Source organism: Aquarana catesbeiana, linkage group LG07 (genome assembly GCF_042186555.1).
Source record: "Aquarana catesbeiana isolate 2022-GZ linkage group LG07, ASM4218655v1, whole genome shotgun sequence".
Classification (NCBI taxonomy): Eukaryota; Metazoa; Chordata; class Amphibia; order Anura; family Ranidae; genus Aquarana; species Aquarana catesbeiana.
In genome coordinates, this window is record NC_133330.1 from 217,892,737 (window position 1) to 217,920,125 (window position 27,389).

The 27,389-nt window shown below is 42.1% G+C and overlaps 1 protein-coding gene across 3 annotated transcripts in view; it reads right to left on the minus strand.

Annotated features, from left to right (window-relative positions):
• Positions 1 to 27,389, minus strand: part of CDC14A (cell division cycle 14A) — a 203,266-nt gene that overhangs the window by 82,065 nt on the left and 93,812 nt on the right. For 2 of the 3 annotated variants that reach the window (XM_073593042.1, XM_073593043.1), the window contains exon 6: positions 5,689 to 5,755. In XM_073593042.1, the coding sequence (XP_073449143.1) occupies positions 5,689 to 5,755 (67 nt within the window). Of the gene's footprint in view, positions 1 to 5,688; positions 5,756 to 8,720; positions 8,802 to 27,389 lie in introns of those variants that run through there. The other variant, XM_073593044.1, reaches the window with a different exon arrangement.

A 27,389-nucleotide genomic window follows, 5' to 3' on the forward strand; every position in this document is an offset into this window, starting at 1 on the left:
TGGTACAATATGCTGGTATGTCTACATATATAGTTTAAGAAGATTTTCAGTGTCGGGTCAGAAATTTACACTGACTTTAATTCTCAATTGTAGGTCAGGACTCTCATCTTATGTAGAGGCATAGACACATAAAAGCTCTAATCGTTTTTACAGATGCAAAGAACTGCACTAAATTATAATTAAAGCCAACATAGACGTGTTTGCCCGAGCCATAGAAGTCTACAAGAAAAGTCAATACTGACCACACTTTCTATAGAAATACACTTGTATCACTATTTAAAGTAGGTTCATCATGAGAGAAAAGGGGGTAAAGCTGTTGCTGATCTTTTGAAAATCCCAGCTGCCTGGCTGTTTTTAGAGCTACAGTCTTTTGTAAATAAATAAAATAAAAGTCAGCAGCTACAAACACTGTAGCTGCTGACTTTTAATAATCAGACACTTACAGGTCCAGTGTTGTCATCACCCTGGATGGTTTTCGGATGATCTTTGGGTCCCCGGTGCTACCATCTTGCTTGTGGGAAGCCAGCTGTGAATTCCTGCTGTTTCACGGCCGACTCCCCACTGCGCATGTGCGAGATGTGCTGTACATTGGGACTGGTCCCACAGCCTCCTCTGACTTGTGACGTGTCACAGCAGGTTAAGTGAGAAGTGGGAGCGGGTACCTGTCAGAAATAGGTGCCTGCTCCCAGAAGAAAAAAAAAAACCTTCAACAGTATTAAAGGAGGGAGAAGGAAAAGCAAAACTTTCCGTTTTAGGTTTAAGTTCTGCTTTAGTATTTTGAGATGCTGACTTGGTAGTAATCATATTAGCAAAGGCAAAGGAAAGTCAGAACTAATCTATGTAAGGTTAGCAGTAATAGTCCCAATTTTTCTCTCAGGATTGACTTCAAAAAAGGAAGCAAACAAAATAAAAGTCCATTTGCAGTAACACTTGTGTCCACTAGGTGGCAGACAGTACAATAGAGATTGTAACAGTCTGATATATGAGTTAAATATACAGTACATTACAGTAAAGTAAATGTACTGAAACATAAAAGTTAACCGATGTGCAGGTAAAGCATAACAGGATAAATTTAATAACATAATACTTATAGTAATAATATTTGCAATCTAGGACAACTAGCTACTTTTAATTGTGCATGAACTTATGAAATATTTTTTTTGGATGTATCATTACTTTATAGGGAGGCTCTAGGCAATTTAAAAAAATATCCATAGGAATGAGTGAAATGGTGCAAAAACCTATTTTGTAAATAGATTTTGCCATTTTCTGAAGACTTTCTGGGGGTGATTCAATTAAACAATTGCAACGCTTTTCTGGCATATTGCCCCAAAGTTGTAAAAGCCATGCAAATGTCTTGTTGGTATTTCTGACGTGTGACAAATTCAGGTAGTTCCTCTGTGCAACACTTTTACATTCTGAGCAAACAAATGAGCTTAGCTCTTCCTTCTGGCTTGTTACTGTCATGCAGCAGCTGTCGGTCTCACAGCTGGGCTCCTGTCCGCCCCATCCGCTTGGTGCTTGAAAAAGTCAATGCGTTTCAGCTTGTAAAGCCTTACTCATAGCTATGAGCAAGGCTTTGTAACCCGAAATGCATTCGCTTTCTGCTGTACACGGGACCACTTAAGAAATCTGTGGATTATGTATTGACTCCAGCGTTGAGTTTTTCAAGCAATTGTACATTCAATAGCTTTGGCTGCAACAAATTCATCAATAAATACCATCACATCAGTTATAGGAAAAGCTGAGGTAAAAAAGACATCTTCCCTTTGGGAGCAGACAAAATCCTGTCTGAGACAAAATTTGGTCAAGGGTAATTTCTGTAATAGGTTCATATACACCTTGCCAACAGTTACATGAATCTGTCGTACGTTGCCCGTTTGGTTCATGGACAGGAGTCTTTGACACTCTTTAATTATTCTGAGGTCTATCTTTTTTTATTCTGATAATTTTTTTGAAGGTAACTTTATTGTATATAAAATATACAAGTACACAAAAAAAACCAAAGAGAATTGAACAGACATAGCTCAGGTATCACAATACAATGCAAACAAAATGTCCACTTGATACACTGATAATATATATTGGAAGTATAGTTATATAACACTAGTTCACCAAAATACCTGAGATATAAATTGTCAACAAAACAATATATACAAGCATAATAATATTTTTTCAGTAACTAAACCCTAGGTCCAATCATTTATTCTGAACATTTAGCTGAAATTGTTCACACCGCCCGGGCAACAAAGGAGTGGCTTCGTAAGAAGCATTTCAAGGTCCTGGAGTGGCCTAGCCAGTCTCCAGATCTCAACCCCATAGAAAACCTTTGGAGGGAGTTGAAAGTCCCTGTTGCCCAGCGACAGCCCCAAAACATCACTGCTCTAGAGGAGATCTGCATGGAGGAATGGGCCAACATACCAGCAACAGTGTGTGACAACCTTGTGAAGACTTACAGAAAACGTTTGACCTCTGTTATTGCCAAAAAAGGATATATAACAAAGTATTGAGATGAACTTTTGATATTGACCAAATACTTATTTTCCACCATAATTTGCAAATAAATTCTTTCAAAAATCAGACAATGTGATTGTCTGTATTTGTTTCCACATTTTGTCTCTCATAGTTGAGGTATACCTATGATGACAATTACAGGCCTCTCTCATCTTTTTAAGTGGGAGAACTTGCACAATTGGTGGCTGACTAAATACTTTTTTGCCCCACTGTATATATATATATATATATATATATATATATATATATATATATATATATATATATAAATTGCATATATAACTAGCCATAAGCTAACCTATTTCTAAGTTATAGCAAACCACGTCTCCACAATAACAATTTGATGATGTTGAAACATTGTCATTTATGGGTGGGTGTGTAATCTAAGATTTTTTTGGGTCACTGCTGCCTTCATGAAAGAGAACCTGTTGTCCCCAAAACATTGCAGTTGTCTATATGGTGACTTTCAAATCAAACAATTTCTTTATGAAGAAATGAAGAAAGATGCATGCTGTTGATGTACAAATGAATTACACGTTCTTAAACATTTGTCCTGTAACTTTAGCACCCAGCTTGTCCATGTATTGGTCTGGTCATCATAAGGTGTGAGACTGAGATCCTACACTCTCAAAGAGTTTGGCACACTCAGTTGCTAAGCAAACAATCCTAATGCCATAATCCAAATTAAAATAGTTATTTCAGCTGCAACACGGTGACAAAACACACATAATTCCCTCATATTACCTATTCTGACAATCCTTTGCATGGACAATATTGCTTGAATGTTAGAGGAACTGCATGTTTATATGAGTTTGACACCATGGTTGGGTAAGTGGAAATGTACAAACATTTTATCCATGTTGGACAAATTAAAACGAAGGGAAGCCACCACATATAAGGACTGATAAGCTGCAATATACTTTATACATTTTTTGGTTTTGGGTTTAGACACACTTAAAAGCAGACTTCAAGAAGCAGTCAGATATGTTTAGAAGTAAACTGGACTTTGGTACACTTTGCTACTGACATCAATAAAAAAATAAAGTTCAAAAGTTAAATGTTAGAATTGATTTGCCTAGTTTTGCTTTATCAGCCAGTGTTGTATAGCCATGTTCAGGGCATTCCAGTTTATTACAGCGCTTATGCCCCGTACACACGGCCGGACTTTGTTTGGACATTCCGACAACAAAATCCTAGGATTTTTTCCGACGGATGTTGGCTCAAACTTGTCTTGCATACACACGGTCACTCAAAGTTGTCGGAAAATCCGATCGTTCTGAACCCGGTGACGTAAAACACGTACGTCGGGACTATAAACGGGGCAGTGGGCAATAGCTTTCATCTCTTTATTTATTCTGAGCATGCGTGGCACTTTGTCCGTCGGATTTGTGTACACACGATCCGAATTTCCGACAACGGATTTTGTTGTCGGAAAATTTTATATCCTGCTCTCAAACTTTGTGTGTCGGAAAACCCGATGGAAAATGTGTGATGGAGCCGACACACGGTCGGAAATTTCCGACAACAAGGTCCTATCACACATTTTCCGTCTGAAAATCCGACCGTGTGTTCAGGGCATTATAGTCCTGTAAGACTATATAGTCCCATAAGAATTCGGAATTTTTTACTCCCCATATTTGTAAGTTTTAATCAGATACTTTATGTTCCTCACGTAATAACAATATTGGTAATAAAAGGTGGTTAAAGTGATTGTAAACCCTCACCTTGTAAAACAACCCATTCAGTTTAAAACAGAAATTAAAAATTGTGTATAGATAAAAAAAATTATAAAAAACTTTTTCCCTCTTTTTAATAAGTGATCACATAATCTCTGTAAACAGTAGCACACTGATCTTCCAAGTGAATGGTTGTGCGGGGGGTCAGGACAAGACTGATCATTGTAGGAGAGCACATTGATTTCCCAGCATAGCTAGAGACCTGATCAGGCTGTGTTCTCCTGCTTAGTGTGATCAGTTTTTAATAGGAAAACAGAGGGACTGGCAGGGACACCATGGATTTTACACAAAGGAAGCAATACAAAGGGAACAGGATACTTTTTCATGCAAGTACATGGTACAGCAGGCACATATCAGGAATTAAATGGGGAGTTTTACATATACTTTAAACTAAAAAAAAAAAAAACTACTCGTATGATCTTCAAGCTTTGCCACATTCGCTCACATCCTTCAATGCATTGCGCTGAGCCCTACACTGCAGCATGGGTGGGAATGGGGTAGGCAAAGACAGCAGGCTCAGCTTTGACCTCAGAACTCTGGGTTAAAAATGTTAATATTGCCCTCCATTAGTCTTTACCTGCTTAAAACAGACCTTCCAAAAATGTTCTATTCCTCTCTGCAACCGACAGCAGGTTCAAAAAGATATATTTTGGGGAGGGTTGTTTACATGTAATTTTTTTTATTTAGTCTTTCTTACCCTACTCTCTAGGCAATAATGATGTGTCTCTGCTCCCGCAGCCCCCTGGGATATGCCCTTCACATATCTCAGGAGGTTGCACAAGCAAGGACACACAGTGGACAATGGGCAGAGCTTACGACTCATCATCAAAGTTAGCTGCTTGAACCCAAAAGAGACAGAAGGGCTCCCGATGACATCAGAAAAAATGGTAGCATGGAACCCAGACAGTGGCAGTGGACTGGCGGATCACAGCAGGAAACCTTGTTGGATTCACTGGGCATATGAGTATTTGAGTGGAGAACAGCCCCTCATAACAGGTAAGAGGGGGGTAGAAAAAAAAAAACAGAGGGGGGGAGTAAAGTTCCTTTTTAGCTTCAAAGTCATTAGCTGAAATAAACTTGTCTTCATAAAAACCTAGAGGTTTTTATATGTTGATCTACTTCGATACTGATTTCTGAGTCAATGACCCAGAACAATGCAGACCAGGAAAGTCACAGAAAAGTCCCAAAACATTGTCTACATACTTGTTCTGGATCAGTGATTCAAAATTCATTATTTGTTCTCTCATTACAGGTTTCTGCACAAGTCAGGTATATATGAATGATACCAGGGTAGTTATCTTACCAAGAAACCTAGCATTGCATTAGAATTCTCTGTATAATAACATTTTGTAAAAAAAAGGAAGTTCCTTGTGCGGTGGATGCACAATAATTATGTGTAAATTAAGCTTTAAAGTAAGGACATAACCAAAAATATTACCTTGCGGATTCCCTGCAAACAGTCCAAGATGGTAAGATTATATGTGCAATTCCCAAAAGATGCATCTCTGTAAAGAGAGAAATAATATGATTTCAATTTATTAGTCACTGGACTGGGGCAAAGGATACTGTAACAGTCAAAGTTGGATTGCCAAATGCATAATAAAATCCAACATTTTAGCTGTCCTATTATACACAAGAATAAAGCCCATCCACACCCAGGCTGGCAAAGATACTTTAGCTTTAGGGCCAGACAGCAAGATATTTCTCCAATGTATAAATCTGTATGTTGCCAAATAGGATCCCTCAGATCATCTAAATGACAAATGGCAGAATGTGTTGTCCGTTCGTGTTTTTGGAACTGGCCTGCAACCTGGGACTAAAGAACAAGCATCCATTTAAAGCTGGGTATACACTAGTAAAATCTCTAGCCAAATTTTTTTGTTTAAGATTATCCATTTGATTTTCGTTTTCAACCACAGTGACGAGAAACTTCAAAGGAGCAGGATGGAAAGTTTTCCTCCAACAAGATAGTTTCTAACAATGTATGTGATTTTTCGTTTGGGAAATTATATTCGTTCCAAAATATAATTTTAAAAGCAAATTAAATTTTACAGTACTTTCAAATTACATTTATCCAGTCACTAATGTACAGAGAATTTTCATACATATGTCTGTACGAATATTTGTATAAATGTTCATTCGAAAATATACTAGTGTATAGTGTACAGCCTTCTTAATAACCAGAAGAATGCACAATTCAGATACGAAAATTTGTATAAACAGCATTATTTTCAGTGTATCAACTATGAAACAAAAACAGAAACAAACATACAACACAGATTTTAAGTATAACTAAAGGCAAAACTTTTTTGGATTGAGTGGAGAGGGATTAGACCCCCTGTCAATCTTTATTGCTGTCTGTGCCCCCGTTAGGGAGATTCACCTTCTCTATTCGTCCTGATTACCATTATCATTGAAAGTGAAAGTAAAAGAAAAATGTGGGTTGTCCTCAGAAAAGTAATGAGGGAAAATCTTCCAATGAGGACAATAATTCTGGTGACCTGGAATTCCCTTAATTTGCAGGGATTTCCTTTCACTTTCTGTTTAACTATGAGACAGGAAGTGATGGGAAATCTCCGCAATGGTACACAGATGACGAAAAATAAAAATCTTACAGTGGTTATAACCCTTCCTTTACTCTATCCAAAATTAAAAAAAAAAAGTTTTGTCTATAGTTCTACTTTAAAGTAGTTGTAAAACCACAATTTAAAAAACAAAAAAAACAAAAAAAAAAAAAACAAACTAACACCTGCAAGACAAAGGCATAATGAGCTAGTATGCATAGCATATTAGCTCATTATGTAATACTCACCTGAGATCAAAGCCCTCGCTGCGGTGCCCGTACACCGCTCCGGCGGCCAACATCACTCCCGGGGGTTACTTCTGGGTATCGCAGCTCTGGCCAATCACAGCACCGCAGGCGTGCGGTAACGGCACACTCACTGAAGAAACGGCACATACGTGCCATTGTTCAGTTTGTGTCAGTGCGCATGTGCCGATGACGTCGGCACATGTAAATACAGGGGATATCTACTAAACCGTGCAGGTTTAGGAGATATCCTGGGTAGCCACAGGTAAGCCTTATTATAGCCTGACCTGTAGCACAAAGTGGTCTGTAAGGGTTTACAACCACTTTAAGCTGTAAATCGGTAAAATCCATAAGGTTGAAGATAAATATACAGTCAGGTACTGAAGAAAGCTATGTGTGATTGTAAAGCTATATGTGGTCAGAAAGCTAAGAAAAGATACCAACAGACATTAGGCTCACACTCACACAGTTGCGCACTTTCCTGACATGCTGCCTTTTAGCAGACGCATGGAGGTGCCATTAATTGTTAATGACACCACCATGCATTTGCTAATCCACACCCCAAAACGCATGATGCCACAACACCATGCAGTTCCGTGCGGCTACATTTTGCAAAAGGGTCAGGGACTTCTTTTGTGCAATATGCATATGGTAGCCCATTAAAATAAATGAGCTGCTCTGCACATAGCACACGGGAAAATGTACTGAAACGCGCATACACTCGTGAGAACAGTCTTGCTGGGAAAACCAGCATCCGACCAGCAGCCAACCTGCGCCCGCAGACGATGGCTGTTAGCACTGATTATTGTGTTCTGGCATTATAAACACCCTTACTTGAAGTGAACCTGATATAATTGTGCACATTGTGGCACTTTTTTCTTGTTTATTTATATCTCCTGGTATATTGTTGGACTCAGCATAAAGGGAGATGAATTGAGGATGGGGGTGGGTTTTGGGCGAGTGTTAAAGTGATTGTAAAAGCTTGTTTTAAAAAATAAATAAATAACAAGCATGTCATACTTACCTACTCTATGCAGATGGTTTTGCATAGAGCAGCCCGGATCCTCCTCTATTTGGGTCCCTCTTTGCTGCTCCTAGCCCCTCCCTCCTTTGAGTGCTCCTCAGCCAGCAGCTTGCTACAGGGGGCAACCAAGCAGAGTCAGAGGTCCGTGTATCCATTCAGACACGAAGCCCCGACCTGGCCCAGTCCCCTTTCTCCTCTGATTGGCTGACTGATTTTGATTGACAGCCACGGGAGCCAATGGCGCTGCTGCTCTGTCTCAGCCAATCAAGAGGAGTGTCCTGCTCGAGATGTCTGCTGTGCCCATAAGGACACCAGTGCATATTTATGGCATTGCCTTTTTGGCTAGGAGAATGATCTTTGTCAATCACATTTCTTCCTAACACAAGAAGAAACATGGCACTGGATTCAGATATTTAAAGGGTTGCTGAAATATTTACACTGAGCCCACCACAAAACAGGGACTAATCTTAGGAACAGTGAATAAACCAATATTTGGGAATCCACATACATACAATCCAATGAGCGCTTCAAACAAACGTCCAGGAGTCCAAGGTAAATTAATGATAAAATTGATGATAAAATGATGATAAAGAGTCCAAAGTAATTTGCTGTAAATCAGTTTTTATCAATAAATTACCTTGGACTCTTGGACGTTTGTTTGGCGCTCTTATTGGATTGTATGTACATTTCTTCCTAACATCTGACCTTCACACTGAAAAATAAACATACACGTTATTTAACCAGATCATGGACACCAGCTGTCATTCAATTGTATGTGATACTTTGACTCTCAATAATTTACAGATCTGGAATTCTAGACTAATAGACAAAATGTTAAACTATGAAGACTAATAGGCTACTTTGAATATAACCACATATATGTATATATTAGAGAAGAGAGAATCAAGCTACAAGTCTGGTGAATCTGATGTTTTCCCCCAATTGTAACACTGCTAACCTCCTGTATTTGTGCATACAGATTTGTCCAATTTGGAGAATTATACAATTCGTGGGGCCAGGCAACTGGGATTCACGAACTGCATGATTATTTAATGCATTGGAGGAATCAACCTGCAAATATTCAATACAGTCATAACATTCTGAGTAATATTTAAAAAAAATCCTTTGGTCAAATGCAAACAGCATTTACATATATAGCATTTTAGGTTCTGGGGGGAATAATCACATGTTAAAATTTTTAGCCCCAATTCCAGTTTTATTAAAAGAATAATTAATTAGCCCTGTGCTTTCTGGGTTGATTGACACATAGGGGTCTATTTATAAAACATTCCTTGCACAAATGTCAGAAGCATGTAGGCAAGTTAAAGCAGTAATAAACCCAAAACTGTAATATATTGCAGCTTACCAATCATTAAATGTTATGGCTGAATTTGTTTTCTATTTGTTAAGCTGTTTTCACTCTGTTTTCACCTGATAATCTAGCCAGTAACACACCAACTGTATTACAGTGCCCCCATTCTTGACATATAAGAGGCACAGGGGCACAGCAGACAGCAGCATTGTTAATCTGGGAGAAGGGGAGAGTTAGATGGACTAGCAGATTTACATACACTAACCAATTGAACATAAACTCCTGTTCTTTTTTTTTTTTAAAGTTATTTTTATTGTAATTTCAAGTTAAATACAACAACAAAACAGAGCCTACTGGGCATACCCAGGCTCGGTCATAAGAACTACACACTAATACAAAACACAAAAAAAAAAAGAAAACACATATATATATATAGAAATATATATATTCTAACTAAACCACTGTACGCTCAACCACCTGCACAGAATATTCAAAGTAGTCCTCTAATTCCATGTATATCCTGTAATGTCCACTTTAATCATTCATGAAATGAGATGTACGTTACAGTAACATATTCGTATTCCCCCCCTCCCCATAAACTATCGATTAAGCAGCCTAGTGACGATCAGGGATGTCACTTGTGCCATTCCCGGTACTAATAGAGTGAACTAATCATCAATTGAATCTGCATTAGTGGACAGGGATTCCGTCCAAATATCCCATATTTTGTGGAATTTTTTGCCACAGCCACGTGACAGGTAAGTAGCTTTGTACAAGGGCAGAGCCGCATTCACTAACTTCTTCCAGAAATTTAATGAAGGTGCAGATGAGGCCTTCCATCTGAGTACTATAGATTTACGGGCGTAGTAAAGTAATAATCCTAGCAGGGTTCTGAGTGCCCGGCGTGGGGCCAGTGGTTCAACCAGTCCCAGCAGACATAACTCTATAGACAATGGCACGGGGACGGTGGTGACAGTCAAAATAAATTTGGTTACCTCAACCCAAAAAAATTCAATATGAGCACAGTTCCAAAAAATATGAGTGAAATCCGCTGAGGCTGAGTTGCATCTCCAGCAAGAGGCAGAGATAGATGGATAGATTCTATGTAAGCGCACGGGTGTGTAATATACCTTATGTACTATTTTAAATTGCACTAGTTTATCTCTAGCTGATACTAGTTGTGAAAAAGGGTATTCCTATATTTCTTCCGAATCTTCTGTGTCTAGTGTAGGGAAATCTACCTCCCACTGTGCCCTAAGGTTTTCTAGCCCCGCGTGGACGTTGGGGAGTAGTGCTTTATATATGGTAGATAAGGGCTTAGATAGAGCTTCATCTCTGAGCAGAGTCTCCAGATTCGAGGTGTAGAAGGCCACCTGAGCATTTTCAAACTGAGTGTTGAAGGCATGCCTAAGCTGCAGGAATCTAAACAGGTGTGAATTGGGTAAATTATACTGCTGCTTCAACCTGTCAAAAGTTTGTATTCTGCCCTCAAGACAAATTTGATTTATATATTTGATGCCCTTGCATGCCCATACACCAGGGTCGGGAATGGACCCGAATTCTGGCAATTTCGGGTTAAACAAAAGAGGGCTATAGGGGGAAATGTGCCCGGAAGGTATAGGGCGTAGTGAATTTGCCACTGACCATGCCTGTATGACCGCTCTCATTGCCACTGTAAGAGGAAAGGGAGCCTTAGGGCCCCGGTAAAGTAGGTTCCGTAGCGCCTCATAAGACCCCAAACGTGCTGCTTCCAGGACCACCGCTGCGTTGGACTCATCAGAGACCAGCCAGTTGTGGGCATGGGATAACATAGCCGCCAGGAAGTAGGAGTGAAGGTCAGGGCAAGCCAAGCCTCCCTCTCCCCACGGTCTCTGCAGCACTGTCAGCTTAAATCTCGGCTGGCCGGATCCCCAGAGAAAAGATAATAAAATGGTGTTTATTAGGCGAAAAACCTTTTTTGGGATCCAGACAGGTGCATGTCTGAGAGCATAGAGAAAGGCAGGCAGAAGCTTCATCTTAAATAAATTGATCCTCCCGATTAAAGAGAGGGGGAGATGTGCCCACGCCTTCAGTCTTTTTCTCATCCTTTGTATCAGGGGTTCCAAGTTAAGGGTATGATAGTCAGAGGTAGATGTGGAGATGTGGATACCTAGATATTTAATTTTGTCTGTCCATAGTAAGGGTAAGTTGGGATCTGCTACATCCTTTGCGGTCTTATCTATGGGCAAAATTTGGGATTTATCCTTTAACTTTGAGTCCCGAACAGCTAGTGAAGTTAGAAAGAATGGACAACGTCTCTCGAAGAGACTGGGCAGGGTCACCCAAGAAAAGGATAAGATCATCCGCGTACAGAGCAACTTTTTCGTGTATGGATCCCACCTGTCTGCCTGTCTGAGGGCCGAGGCAAGTGGCTCCATCACCAAAGCAAAGAGGGCCGGTGACAGTGGACAACCTTGCCTTGTACCTCTTTCAACAGAGAAAGGCGCCGACAGGGCACCACCAAGCTTGATCTGCACCGTCGGGTCCTTATATAAAATATCAATCCATCTGCGGAATACTTCTCCAAAACCCATAACCTCTAGGACCGAGGACATAAAAGGCCATGCCACCGAATCGAAAGCCTTTTCAATGTCCAGTGTCACCATTACCCTCATGGAGGACTCAGTGGGAGGTAGCTGAAGATGGGTAAACACTCTGCGTAAATTTATATCTGTTGATTTCCCTGGCATGAAACCAGTTTGGCATATATTAATCAGGAATGGTAAAATCGTCCGCAGTCTGGTCGCTAATATTTTTGTCAAGATCTTGAGGTCATAGTTTAGCAGGGAGATAGGCCTATAAGAAGCACAAAGGGATACGTCTTTGCCGGGCTTAGGGATGAGGACTATGTGTGCCTGATACATTGAAAGGGGTAAGGACATTTGTTTTTTACTTTCAGAGAAGACTTTTAACAATTTTGGTGCAATTAGTGATGCATACATTCTATACCATTCACCAGGTAGGCCATCAGGTCCCGGTGTTTTACCACTAGTAAATGAGCAAATAGCCTCCTCTATATCCTCAGTGGTAAAATCTTTGTCTAAGAATTCAAGATCCTCCTGTGAAAGAGTGGGTAGATGCAGGGAATGTAGAAATTCCCTACGCCGATCTTCAGGCCAGCCAGGGACCGCCTTGTATAAGTTTTCATAGAAGGATTTGAATTCATCTAGAATTAGTTCAGGGGTAGAGATCATCTGACCATCTAAACCACAGATTTCTGACACCACCGTCTGCAATTTAGAGTCCGCAACTAAATTCGCTAGGAGTTTGCTATTTTTGTCTCCGGATTCAAAGATCTTCCCCGCCAGGGAATTTAAATCTAAATGTGTGGCCGAAGTAAGATGTAGAGACAATGCTCTTTTCGCATCAGCTAGCTGGTTAAAGTGATCCAGAGTCAAGGCGTCCCAGACTACCTGCGCTGAGGTTGAATCCTCATTGATCTCCCAGTATTGTTGTAATCTGGGAGAAACCTCCTCCCCCACCCTCGAGTCCTGCAACCATTTGGGTGCTAAACGCCAACCGTCTCGACTCCTGATGTTCGACAACTCGAAGGTGACCTCCAGGGGTGCATGATCAGAGAGGCCCACAGGTAAGTACGAGACCCCCCTCACCGCCGCCAGGGCACAGGTGTTGCCAAAGACCAGATCGATCCTAGAACCTGATTTATAAGTGGTGGAGTGAAAGGAGTAAGCCCTAGTGGTTTGATGCTTCCATCTCCAGATCTCGGTATAATTAAATGCTTGTGCCCATTGAAGCAGGTCTGGCGAAAACACTCTATTTGGATTGGACGAGTCCAGGGACGGATCCAAAATAGAATTAAAGTCTCCAGCTATGTATAGTCTGGAGAATTGTAATGTAGCTAAAAGCTCATATAGCTTGTAGAGGACCCGTTGGTTAAAGGGAGGGGGTGTATATATATTCACGAAAGTGTAGACCACTGCTCTAATCTCCAGTAGTAGGATTATGAAACGGCCCTCCTGATCAGTATGTAGATGCCTGACGTTATATGCAAGGGATTTGTTCAACAAAATGGCCACTCCCCTTGCATTACTGGAGTACGTCGCATGAAATGATTGCCGTATCCAGGGTCTGCGTAGCGCCAGGATCTTGTTCCCTAGAAGATGAGTCTCCTGCAGGAACAAGATATGAGGTCTGTGATTATTCAGATATTTAAACATTAATGCCCTTTTTACCTTGTTATTGAGACCCCGTATATTCCATGATACCAGTTTTAACTCCATAAATGTAATGACAAATTATGGTACAACATAATGATACCCATGTATGGAGGGGGCCAGCCCCCACGGAACCAAGGGAAATGTCAAAAGTCTAACAAATTTTGCATTGGACATAGTGAGCGTTAATAGAACACCTGAAATATAAGCATCAGTCAGTGGATATAGAGCGTAGAAAAAAGAAAGAAAAAAAACATAACCTATGAACTCCCTACTGACCATAAAGTACCCCTAAAAGAGAAAATAGAACAAAGAGAACAATAACTATGGTCAGTTTGATACCCAAAACAGGAATACAAATGTTTAGATCTTCAGACTTGTGAAAAAAAAAAAAAAGTTCCAAAGTACGGCAACTCAGTGTCGCCAACGCCTCTTCAATTGGCGGGGAGAGAAAAAAAATATATATATAACTGGGGGTTTCATACTTCTGTGAGTTACTTCTATCAAGGTAACTCCGGGGTAGAAGAATGTATAAGAAAAGTACATCTAGTTTAGGACTAGAAGGATCTTTAGTGATCAATGGGTCTAGGATAATAAAGAAAAAATAACAATCGCAGTCAGTGGAAAGTCAAACACACCAGCTTCCGGGGATAGGATGTTCTCCCACCCAAGATAACATCCAAACTCTGCATGAGGGGCAAAGGAGTCATCTAGCAACAACATCTGATGACGATGTCCAAGTAGCTATACACCAGAAACCGACGGCTGGATAAAACAACCCCCCCCGAACATGGATCCGGAAGGAAGATGAAAACTGTGTGCTAACTTTCAGATAACGACTTGTAGTGAGGAAAAACATCATGCGTTTACCGTAGGTTGTTCAGCCAGTCGTCAGCATCAGCCGGAGAGTCGAAGAATCTGACCGAGCCATTATGAGGGACCCGGAGACGGCTGGGATACAGCATGCTGTATTTTATGTCCTTTTCCCGTAGACGCTTACGGACATCATTAAAGGACTTCCACTTGCGCTGCAGGTCGGCTGAGAAATCCGGAAACAGAAGGATTCAGGAGTTACCGTATGGAAGCGAGGATTGTTTGCGGGCTGCGGAAAGGATCCTGTCACGGTCCCTGAAGTTGAGGAAGCGGACCAAGAAGGGTCGGGGATTTGCACCAGGAATACTGCGTCCTGTGGGTACACGGTGGGCACGCTTGACAACATGAGTTGGAGAGGTATCCGCGAGACCCAACAGTGTTTTGAAGAATTCTTCCGTGAACTTTGCAGGTCGGTCACCCTCTTCCCCTCCTTGTTACATCTCGCTCTGTTTTCTGCGTCATCGGATTTAGTGACTAGCTGTTGTACTGTGCGTTGTAATTCCGCTATGGTGTTGTTGTGGGTAGCTGTAAGATCTTCAGTAGCAGAAATTCTAGATTCTGATTCAGTCAGTCTACCCCTGATCTTATCCAGGTCATTTCTGATGAGATTGCATTCTTCTGCGAGGCGGTCTATTCTCACCAGCATGGAGGTTTTACTTTGTTCAATGGCGGCCAGGATCACTGCAGTGCTGTCCTGGGATGGAGGGGCAGAGAGAGACGCACTCGGAGAAGCTGGAGGCTCCATGGCTAATTCCGTCAACAGGGTCTGAATTCTCCCTATAAGAGAAGGATCTGGTTGTGCAGCCGGTGCAGGGGCCAGGCGGCCCGGCCTGGACGAGTTCCTGGGCCGACCCTTAGGGCCCATGAAGGAGAGGTGGGCAATAAACGTCAGCAATCTTCCGCTGACCTGCAGGCAGTAGCTGTCTAGCGAGGAGGACCGGCCAGGGGGACCATGCAGGAGAGACCCAGGGAGCCGGATGGATATAGGAGGGTGAGGAGGATGCTGGACCCCAGGGCTCCTCAGCCTGCCCTCACAGTTCGTTCACCCTGGCCGACTCACTGTAGCTGTGTGTAGCAGTAAGGTGCAGGGCCGACAGGACGGCCGTGAGCGTCAGCGTCCGCACTCCTGAGCTGAGGCCAGGTCGGCCGTGGTGCTCCCCCGACGGCCGGCGGCGTAGGAAAGTGCAGTCGGTGGCAGGCTGCACTAGGCCACACTAGGCCACACTAGGCCGGATTAGGCCGTGACCGCGCCGGGCGGTATCAGCGGCCCCACGGGCAACCGGACCCCACCAGGCACACAGTAGGGCAAGCTGAGGGGTGAAAGAAGCCCCCTACCTTGCCAATCAGTCCAGGGATGGCCTATTCCAGCAGGTCAGAGGCCGGGAAGATGGCGGCGGCCGCGGGTGTGGAGGATTTGTTGTGTCCCGGCTGATCACGGGCCGGATCTCTACAATATCCTCACCGGCTGCAGCAGGCAGAATATAGATGTCACCAGGCAGGTATTTAAGCTTTTTTATCATATAAAAAATGAGGATGACTCAGGATTAGGTCACGGATGCTCGGAGCTCCTCTCTAACAAAGCTGCCTGCGTTCACATCCGGACACACCCCCCATAAACTCCTGTTCACAATGCAGTTACACCAGCAGTTTTTTTCTTTTGGGATAAGGGTTTTACATGAATATATAGTAGCTGACCATTGTTAGCGCCCCTGTCAGTGGTAAATGGTTTGTCTCAAAACTGTAAACAGATACATCTGATGCAGGAAAGCTTGTCCTGTTGAAAAACTTACTGGCCAGATCACCAGACAAAAGTAAAAGAAAGCCTAAAAAGAAAGTTAATACAGCCATCACATCTAAGAATACGTAAGCTGCAATATAATAAATGTTTACTTTTGGTTTAATACCACTTTAAAGAGGTAGTAAACCACAAAAAGGCAACTAAAAAATTCTTCTCCCTGCAAGTTAAGAGCACATTGTGCTCGTATGCTTCACATACTAGCACATTATGAAATACTTACCTGAAAACAAAGCCCTCCAGTGGAGCGCTGTCACGGCTCTCAGGCTCCCCCGGGGCTTCCATCTTCACCCGGTCTTCCTTCCAGGTTGCGCGCATTTGACTAGCTGAGCCGCGAAGACGTCACTCCCGTGCATGCGCACGAGATTCACAGTATGTCGTCTATTGAGAGCTCAATGTGCATGTACTGTTGACATCACCGGCGCTGCTAAAGTAAATATCTCCTAAGTGGTGCATGTTTAGGAGGTATTTAAAGGCTTGCCTGTAGGTATAAATCATTACAAGGGCTTCACTACCACTGTAGCCACCCTGGCAGTATGATTTGTAGAAATTTGGAGTTTTATATTTTAGGCCTGTAATTCTTAGTAATAACTCACTTAAATCTGTCCAAACAAGAGTCTAGTAGACATCCCGGGTATGATAAAGTTTGAAACACAAAATCATAAATTATAATATAATAAATAACTATAAATAATTATAAGAATTAATAATATAATAATAATAAAATTAATTTCCCCACAATTCACTATTGCTCAATTCTGCAAGTGTTCTAATTTACTATCGCTGTTTTCTAGCTGGTCTCAAACCACTTTTGATGTAAAGGGACACTTTTTGGTTGCCATGGACTATCTCAAGTTTCCAGGCAGAAAGAACAGTATATATAATATAAAAGTGCATGCAGGGCACTGGACAAAGCACTAGGGACAAAAGGGATGTCAAATGATTTGATACAGTAATGCAATCTGTAAGATTACAGCATACTGTATGTGTTATGAATTTTGTACTTTTTGAATTTGCCACCTGGCTCTGCCCCCATGCGGCGTGACACTCGCAGGGAACGGAGCCCGGCACACAGAGCATCGGGCGGAGGACACAGCCCGCAGACACAGCTGGGGGACATCACAGGATCCTGGGGACAATGTAAGTAACCTGACCAGGATCCTGAGATGCAATCCCGAGTGTGGGTCTGGGTTACTGCTAATGGTACTGAAATTTATCCCCGAGCCACACTCGGGAATACCGCCAGGGAGGTTAAACCAAATGTCCTGTATTTTTTCTAAGAGATTAATGCCTGTATCATTAGCTCCATCTAGTGGTCAAAGTGAGGTAAAGTTTTCTCATTGAGAGATTTCAGAAAACCTTACCACATTTTGGCCACTAGATGGAGCTGAAGATACAAACAATAATCCCTTAGAAAAATACAGTGCGTTTCATTTAACCTGCATGAATGCTTCTGACCTTTGTGCAACAGATGTTTTTATAAAGTGTCCTTTAACTTGCTTCTGGTGAGTTAAGGAGGTCACGGTCACACCACCTGGGGTAGCATTATTAAAGTGGTGGGGGCTCATAAGAGAATGGTGCAAAGAATGAGCACAGTTCTTTGCGGCATAGAGGACAACCCCTTTATGTAAAAAAAAAAAAAAAATCTAAAGAATGAATGCTGGGGCCATACTCCAGGAGAGGGAATGCCGCCCAACCTGGAGTTGGGTTTTAAGATTGTTGATTAACCTTCTGCTCACAGCTACTGTATACACCTTTGCTAGCAAAGTCTGCATAAAAAACAGAGATTCTTGGCTTGCATATATTACAATATATATTCAAGCTGGTCAACTGTATCAAAGTAATACCTCTGTGGTCAAGCTGGCAAATACTTCCATGTACATAGCGTATTTTATTGGACATACTGTGCCAATATGGGGTTAACTGACACACTAAGAGGAGAGCTACAAAAGCAGGTCTGGTTAATGACCCATTTACTCTGCAACAGAAATGAAAAATTAGCTGCACTCAAATCCAAACAGCATTCATATATAACATATGAAGTGCTAGAGCGGTGTGACCATGTGATCACATGTAAAATTGTGATTGGCTAGAAAACAGCAGATTTGCAGATTCATTCACTTATCTCTAATGTGGTAATGAAACTAAGGATTTTATCCTAATCCCTAGATGCATTATGTACTGAACACATAACTCTTCTATGACACATTTTGTTTTTAACACTATAAAACAGAAATCGAAGAGCATGTTGGGGCCTTGCATTAATAATGAACACCTTACCAGATCGAGACTGTCAATGTGCAGTGTAAGCATTCTAGAATGCACAGATTCAAAACGCTTTGTCTGTTTTACTTTTTTATAGGGCAGAGCAAGATACAAAACCACTGTCCTTTTAGGAACCAAGCTTTGTACAAGATTTCAGAACTCCCAAGCCTCATTATAGCTAGATATTTTCTGCCCTTGGAGAAAATCTACATGGCTCGGGCAAGCCCACTACGCTCAATTGGAAGGAATTTCACTCGCACACCAGAACAAGAGGCTAAAATATTTTCCTGTCCCATCCTTATCACAATATTAAGAGTCATGTATATGTATATGCACTGTCTATATATACAGAGCTTGTCAAATATTTCTGCTGCAATTACCAGGTAAAATGAGATAAAACATTGATGGCAGATAAAGATGAGCAGACAGTTGATAAAGTTAAAGTTGACAGTTGATGAAGCTCCAAGGGGCGGAGCGAAACACGCTGGGGGCAAGGCCTGGCTGGAGTCTAGGTTGAGGCTGCATTTCCTCTCACTTCATGCACATGGGTCTGCTTCATGATGTGCGGCTTATGGATCTTTTCCTTTGACCAACATTTGTAAGGAAGCAAGATATGAGAAGATCAGACTGTAAACTGAGCAAATCTCAAATAAAACAATGTAATGGCCACATAAATAACTCTATTTGATGGCTTCTCCTGATTTACTCAATACACAAATGTATTTACTCTTTGCTATGAAGACTTAAAGCAAAGATGATATGCATAAGTCCAAACAAAGAATGTGCACCTATCAGGTGAGTGCACTTGCTATAGTCCCATGTAGGCTTGCCACTGTGTTTACAGAAGAAAAAGGGGTAATGACCAATTGTATCTCCAAATTCAAGGTGTCGCAATGGGCACTTCCTGTGCCCCCTCGTACGCGAATTTGTATCTCGGTGGTTGGGAACGGGCCATCTTTAGTGACGACCTTATGGAACCCTTTCTGAACCATGTCTTAGGATGGTTCAGGTTCATTGATGACCTTCTGGTCATCTGGACGGGCACTGAGCAACATTTGCAAACTTTCATTGAAAAGCTCAACATTAATACTTTCAATCTTCATTTTACCTTTTCCTACAATAGTCTGAGCATTCCGTTCTTGGATGTACAGATCATCAAAAACCCCACTGGTTACCTAACCACTGATCTATTTCGCAAACCCACTGCGGGCAACACTTTGTTGCATGCTTCCAGTCTCCATCCCCGCCCTCTGATTCGCAGTATCCCCTATGCTCAGTATCTTAGGCTGAGGAGGAACTGCACAGAGGACGGGGATTTTCACAGACAAGCCAATGCTCTTCGCATACGACTCCTGGCCAGAGGCTACAACCGCACCGTTCTAAGAAAAGCATTCAATAGGGCCTCAGCTCTAGATCGTCAAAGATTATTATTGGGCCCTTCACGTCCCAAACAGCCTCACATGACTAAAATTATTACAAAATTTTCTACCCATCATCACCAATTACGCAACATCTTATCGAGTCATTGGCACATCCTAACCGATCATCACACCCTTAGAAAATACATCAAACCAACTCCCGACCTGGTCTTTAGGAGGGCCACCTCTTTAAGGGATAGACTAACACATAGTCATTACAGACTCCCTTCTCCTGGTCCGTTGGAACCCAGGGGTACTTTCAAGTGTGGCAACTGTCCCCACTGCCCCTGGATCCAAGAAGGACAACATTTTTTACTCCCCAATGGGAACATGTTCTTCCCTAAGCACTCAGCCCATTGTGGCACACGCGGTGTAATTTATCTCATGACCTGCGCTTGTAGCGCCTTCTATGTGGGGAAGACAATTAGGGAGTTGCGACAAAGACTGGGGGATCATTTATACGCCTCTACAAATGGTAAGCTCACTACGGTGGGCCGCCATATCGGCATTCACCATCGTTTCAATCTTGATTACATCAGGTTCACGGTCCTAGAGGTTGTCCCTGAAGACCCCCGAGGGGGCAACTGGGACCGTGAAATCTTAAAGCGTGAGTCCCTCTGGATTGAGCGACTGAACGCATGTGTCCCTCCTGGTATTAATGAGGCACACTCATATAAGTACTTTTTGGAATAACATCTCCACAATTCCCACAGTCTTTGCCGTAATTAAAAACTATTGTTTCCCCCCCCCCTCTTTAGCAACATTGGGTCTTATACTTAATACACGTAAAAAATATATGGTATGATACTTTAATCACATGTTGTGCTTTACTTTGTTCATTGTGCCCTCTTTCCCCTCTCCCACCCCTTTTGCCCTTCTCCCCTTTTTCCCTCTTCCCTTTCCTCCCCTCCCCCTCCCCCCCCCCCCCTTTTTTTGTCCTTTCCCCCATGTCTGTTTCGCAAGCGGACTCTCTATACACAGTGGTTTCCACTGTATAATACTTAGTTCTGATGTTCCTTCTCTATGGCTGACTCTAAGTTTCCAGCATATTACATGCTTTACCAATAAAAGCTGTGTATATCAGTTTGCAATCTTTTTATTGTTTTGGGATGAGATTGGGATGTATACTTCTCCGACCGTGGGCTCCTATATGTCCCCGCCGCCGGAGACTTTGCATCCCTCCCCTCCCTTTTATTCCATTTCATGCCTTATTGTACATCCAAGTTACTATTGTTACTTGCACTCGCCCTCCTGTTCTGGAGGGATGTGAGGAGTTAATTCTCCCCCCACGGCGGGCTTGCGTTCCTCCGGCAGCAGGCGGGGCTCTATGGAGCCCAGCTGCTGCTTCTTATGATCGATGCTTCGGCATTGACCACTATTGAGCTGTGCGCATGCGCTGGGTGAACCTCCCGCGCCTGCGCAACAGTGGAGGACCGGACCCGGAAGCAACAGCGGCGGCTATTTTCAGCGCTGTTGACACTTCCGGGTTGGAGGCATTTAAGATGCCCAGACTCGCCAGTCCACTTTCACAGGCGGACATCTAGCACTTCACTTGCGCCACTTGGAGCCCCCGTAAGTATTTGTTTGTTGTCTTATAGGATGAATGGGGATCATTACCATCCTACCATTATACTTCCCCCTTCCCCTTTGTTCGGCGTGCCTTGTAATATATGCCGATTCTTTAGACCACCACTTAACATTTTCCCCTCTTTATACACCTTTTCTACAGTGGCTCCCTCTGGCATTGTGGTGTGACTTATCGGCCTTCTGCTGTATCAGTCACCTCATCCTATGTGCTATTAGCCCTTGAGTCTGGCTTTTAACAAAAATACAGCAACGGTGGGTAATTTTATTGATACTATTACCCCCTGTTTAAATTCAGGCTTTTTTCTTTTACCTTCCTTCACAGGTGGCAGGTTTAAGCTCTTTTCTTCCCAGTTTCTTTTCTCCCCTTTCTTTTTTTTCCTGTGATTTCATTCCCCCTTTTTTTTTTTCTCTCCCCTCCCCTTCTCTCTTCCTTTTCCTCCTGTGTCTGTCTTTGCTCTGTGTCTTTCCTTCCCTCCCCTCTTCCTTCTCCCCTTCCCCCCCCCTTCTCTCTTTTTTCCCCTTCTTTTGGCCCCCCCTTTCCTTTCTCCCTTCCCCTCCCTCCTTCTTCCATCCACCTTCCCTTTCTTTTTTCTTTTTTCTCTTCCCTCTTTTCCCCCCTTCCCTCCCCCCCCCCCCCCTCCCTTTTTCTTTCCTTTTTTTCCCCTTTCTTTCCACAACCACCTCATGTTCTGTGGCTGATCTCTGTCCTCTTTTCTCTTCCTTTTTCTTTGTCCTTTTCTCTGTCCCCCCCCCTTTCCCCTCCCCCCCCCCCCCCCCTCTGTTTTTCCCTTCTTCCATTTTCTCTCTTCTCTCCACCTGCCAACTTGACACTCCCGGGTGATTTCTCAAGTAGAAGATATGCCGTACCAAATCCTAAACTCGTTTCCATTATATTTCTTTATAATAGTTTCACTCTAATTTGCCTCCCTGGCCCGCCCCCGGGGGAAACGCCTCTAGAGGGCGTCTCACAGTATCGCTTCAGAAAACCTTTTTGGTTATAGGTTGGTGAGTGCAATTTTTGAACTTCAAATATGTTCTCCAACATTATTTATGTGTTTTTCATAACATTTTTCTATATTTATTTGTGATGTTGATACTGTATTGTTCTCTTCACCTCTATAGATTATATACTATCAGACGCCTCCTGAAGAAGCGGCTGTGACCGCGAAACTGTAGAGGTCACGTCTGCAAGTATTATAGTATACAACCTTTATTTATGCATCTGTGTGGGCATTAGTCCTACTAATTAAGTGTCAACAATGCTGTAACAATCACTGTTTTTTGTGTATGTTAAACTATGACAACCTTTATGATGTGTCCTTTGTAGGACTTTTTATTGTGATTTCAAATAAATTTTGTTATTTTTTATCAAAGTCTTTTTACATCTCTTTTGGTACCGTAATAGTCCCAATTCTCTTGAAAGAGATTGGACCTAGTTGGAGAGGTCCCTGTTCAGATTTCTCTTTCAAACCCCATTTTTTGTTCTATCCATTGTCAGGTAGACAATAGACAACAAAAGGACTAAGGAACTGTTGACGCGTTTCACGCAATTAAGTGCTTATTCATAAACTTATTGATGGTATGAATAAGCACTTAATTGTGTGAAACGCGTCAACAGTTCGTTAGTCCTTTGTGCTTTTTACCTGATAATGGAGAAATAAAAGACTTTTTGCTTGGAGGTGGTGGTGTGCGGCCATTACTCCTTTTCCTTTGTAATGCATAAGTGATCAGTCAATACTGCCCAGCTACTTGTCAATACTTGCCCATCTCCAGTCAAAACTTTTTTTTCTAGTTTTAATTATAGTTAGGAAGGGTTAGAAGCTCCGTTAGATTTTTATTGTTGGCTGTGACCCCCAGTGGGAGATCCCCCTCACTTTTTACTACTCTGACACAAGAACAAAAAATAATGGGACCTGGGATCAAGAACAGAAGGTGAAAAATAGCAATAAAACACTCACAGAGTTTCAAGTCTTTTACACGCTTTGAAAAATGTAATTTTGCTGCTATCTCTGAGTTAACAACAAGGATTTTCCATTACACACTTTCCTTCTGACTGCCTGCAACTAACACAGAAAGTGAGGAAAATCCCCCCAGTGGTGACACGGACAACTTTGAGGGATACAAGAATTTAGAAACTGTCAAGTTATACTGCTGACTACAGGCGGAATGGACATGGGGAAACTAAAAAACTGTAGACCAGCACCAGAATAACTCTTATACCCAGCATGCCTGTTTGTACTAAGCCATACTAAGAGCATGAACATAAGCACAAAGGGGTGGAACCTGTGTGTCTCAATGGACTCCCAAGAAAATTATTTTACTGTGAGTAAAAAATTGTAACCTTATTCTTGTCCATTGGGTGACATAGAAATTCAAATACGGTTAGAATATCCGGAATCTATTCAACAGCAGAGGGGAGGGCAACACAGCAGCATTCACTAACAGGTCCAACAAGAGGACTGGGGACTGCTTGCGGCCAGGAGCCTCTTCAAGAACAAAGACCACTCAGTCTATATGAAGAGGCCCAAAACCTGACTCAGTAGGATCATAGAGAGGAAAACTCTATGATTAAAGTGTTACTCACAACCAGTATCCATAGGTGGGACCTACCAGGGACATGCACAACAGCTCACAAGGGGTGTAAAGTGACTCCTGAGTCTAACAGAGAAGGTTTTGGTTGGATTTCGAAAAATTTTTGTGATTGAAGGGGTAGGGTACATGGAAAGCACCACCACAGGGGTAGGCAAGAATAAAAGTGTGACTTAAGAATGCTAAGAAAGCTCCTTACCCCCAGATCCAGACAAAACTCACTTGCCAAACAGCAAGGGGCAGGAGTCTTAGCATTACCGCTTAAGAGTGCTTACCTCAGAATTTATTTGACCTATATACACTCTACTTGTAAACAATATGTATAGTAGGTATAAATCATTTAAATACCTACAAAAGTAACTAAGGAAATTATATATATCTTTAATTTAGGTTTACGTGAACCCAATGTTTAATATTTGAAATTTCATGATATTTACCTATATAAACCCTACTGTAAAACAATGAGCTTACTTTATAGATCCTTGTAAACTTACTTTATGTATCTTTATAACATTGTATACTCAATAAACTTCTTTTGACAAGGAAAGAGTGCTTACCTCAAGAGACTGCATATTTGCCAAAGAAGGATGATCTATCCCCTGGTGGATAGGTCCTATAAAGTCATCAAAGCATACTCTGATATCTGCAGCAGGATGTGTTCCCACTGCTGACAATTCCAGGATGCACAGGTACCTCTAGTGACAATTGCCACCCGCCAAGCAGGTTTTGCGAAGCACCTAAGTACATGGATCCTGCCTCCCGGTCCAGAGCCTACCAGTGCAGTCGGACCAGTTCCCATGGCATTGTGCTTAAGGGAATCAATGTGAGTGAGGTTGAATCTCTGTGCATCGTCTAGCACAGGAAGGACTCCTACTCCCTCTTCTTGGTGAAGGCACAGGAGAACCTGAACAGTGTCTAATGGAGTCTGAAACAGGAGACCTGTCAAAAGTAGGATCCCCCAACATGGAAATAACTACCTGTATTGAACAGCCAGACAGTGGCCCTAGGGTTAGTGATTATCCAATGGGCAAAACCCCCCAGATACAAGGAGAAGAAACTGTGCCAGCCACCTGGACAGGCTGAAGGATCACTGAACTACACAGATACAGACAGTTAACAATAGTGAAACCTAATGTAGCCAGATCAAGATGGATCCTGCAGGTGTTTGGCCCTTAGAGAAGATGGAAGAGACAAGGGGTTGTCTGAGTGTTCCACAATGGGGATGCCAGGAAAAAACACTAAGCTAAACACAGGGGCTAATGCTTTGAAAAGTAGCAGGTGTGCACATATGACCCTTAAGATCCAGCTCCTTATGTACGTAGGGAACAGTCAGAGTCAGTCCAGGCCAATCTAGTAGATCAGAGGGCCCCTTTGGAATAGTCACTAAGCGGTACCAAGTATCTTGAAGGTTTTGGGCTCTTTGGGGATGCCAGGAAAAAGCACTAGGCTGAAAGTGCATGGGCGCAGTGGCAGAAGGGAGATGATGAGCAGCCGAAGGGGGTGCCGCAAACAAAGGATTAGCCTGTAAGGATGCCAAGGAGGCAAACTACAAAAGGACTAATCAACAAAAAAGAACTATGGACAATTTAATACCATTGTCCCAAAACATAGATCTGAACTTATCAAAGATGTGTTTCCATTTGGTTACATCAACTTAGTTGGTCAGTAAAATTGCACTTTCTAAGGTTACACCTGACCTTTCTGTCTGCCAATCTCAAACAGTACCCCCCTTGTTCTATAATTCAATACACCCTGGAAAATGTTTCGTTCTTAAACATGAGCTAATTTGTATACAAATTGTGCCCTTTTTTAACTCTTCAGGTGACACAGGCTATAGAGAGGCTTGAAACCACACCTACATTTGGAGATCAAACCTGCCACATACTAGGAAGAGATGAATCTTTCGGCCTGACACCTTAGGCATCACACTCCCAAGATTCTGCACTGAAAGCTGGCTCAGAACTCTTAGGTTTGGTACTCCTGGACTCCTGCAGAGTGACCTAGATAGACCATTCACTATTGAGCTATCAGTAAAATCTGTGGATAAATGTAATATGTGATTCAGCTTTGCAAGACCTTGCGCAATTGTCAACATTCTTTTGATGCTGTACAGTTTTTCATGTAGGAAGTATCCAGCAGAGTGTACATGAGCACTGACGTCTGCATCTACACCTGTCCCTTTGTGAAATATCAGAAGGTTATTATGACACCTCCTAATACTATCCACTCATCTGGATGGCCTGTGTGATCTTACAAACAGGCATATAAGTAGCTATTTGTATCTAGTATAACCCAGGTCAGTGTTTGCAATGCGAACCGAATACATATATGTTAAAAGGACAAAAAGACACACGCACAAAAGTAAACATGTATTTTTGGTCTGTACCCTCCAATTAATGCAATAAGGTGCAACCCTGGATATCCATTATTCAACTTTATTACTGCGGTACAGACACATCATATGGTTCACTCTGAGTCATTAGCTTTTTCTATCTGGCCAAATGACAGAAGAACATGTTGGGACAGGCTCAGAAATTAGAACAGCTTGCGTCTGAGCTGCTGTATGAAACTATTCAGGGACAACAGAGTCCACGGCTACAGGGGTATTAAACAATGAGTCAAGGGTGAAAAAAAAGAATATAGAGATTTAAACCAGCCACAAAACACAGCATTTTGAGACACTGCAGGTAAGAACCCCTAACACTAGTCTGATAATTTATTTGATGGAGATATTGAAGGAGCAGACAGTGTTTGGTTTGTCACAAAGACTAAGATATTGCCTGACAGCATAGGTGATAACATGATGTGACCGTTGTAAGGAGGTAATCCTAACTACAGTTATCATCTTCTGACACAAGAGCTGAAAATTTCATAAATTCAGACAGGGCTAGAGGGCACCATGATGTGTATATGCTTTCAGCATCCGACATCCTTACATCTTTGTCCAAAGGCCATGCAGTCCAGCAGTCCGGGATTTTTAGCTGCTGAAAGCTACATATATAACATTTTTGATAGTGTGGTTAATATTTAAAAAGCCTGTCGTTCACAATGCAACTTGTGCATCCTGGTTAATTTATTTTCATTATATTGGTATTTTACCTTTTTAAACTAAACACTGCAAACTGCACTCCTTTAAAATGACTTCTGCATTTTTATAGCATGGTATTCTAAAACCTGCCCATTGGGTTGTAAATATGCAGCAGACTTTGGGGTCAGGAAAGAGTTAATTCTCAGGATGAATTCCCCTGGGGTA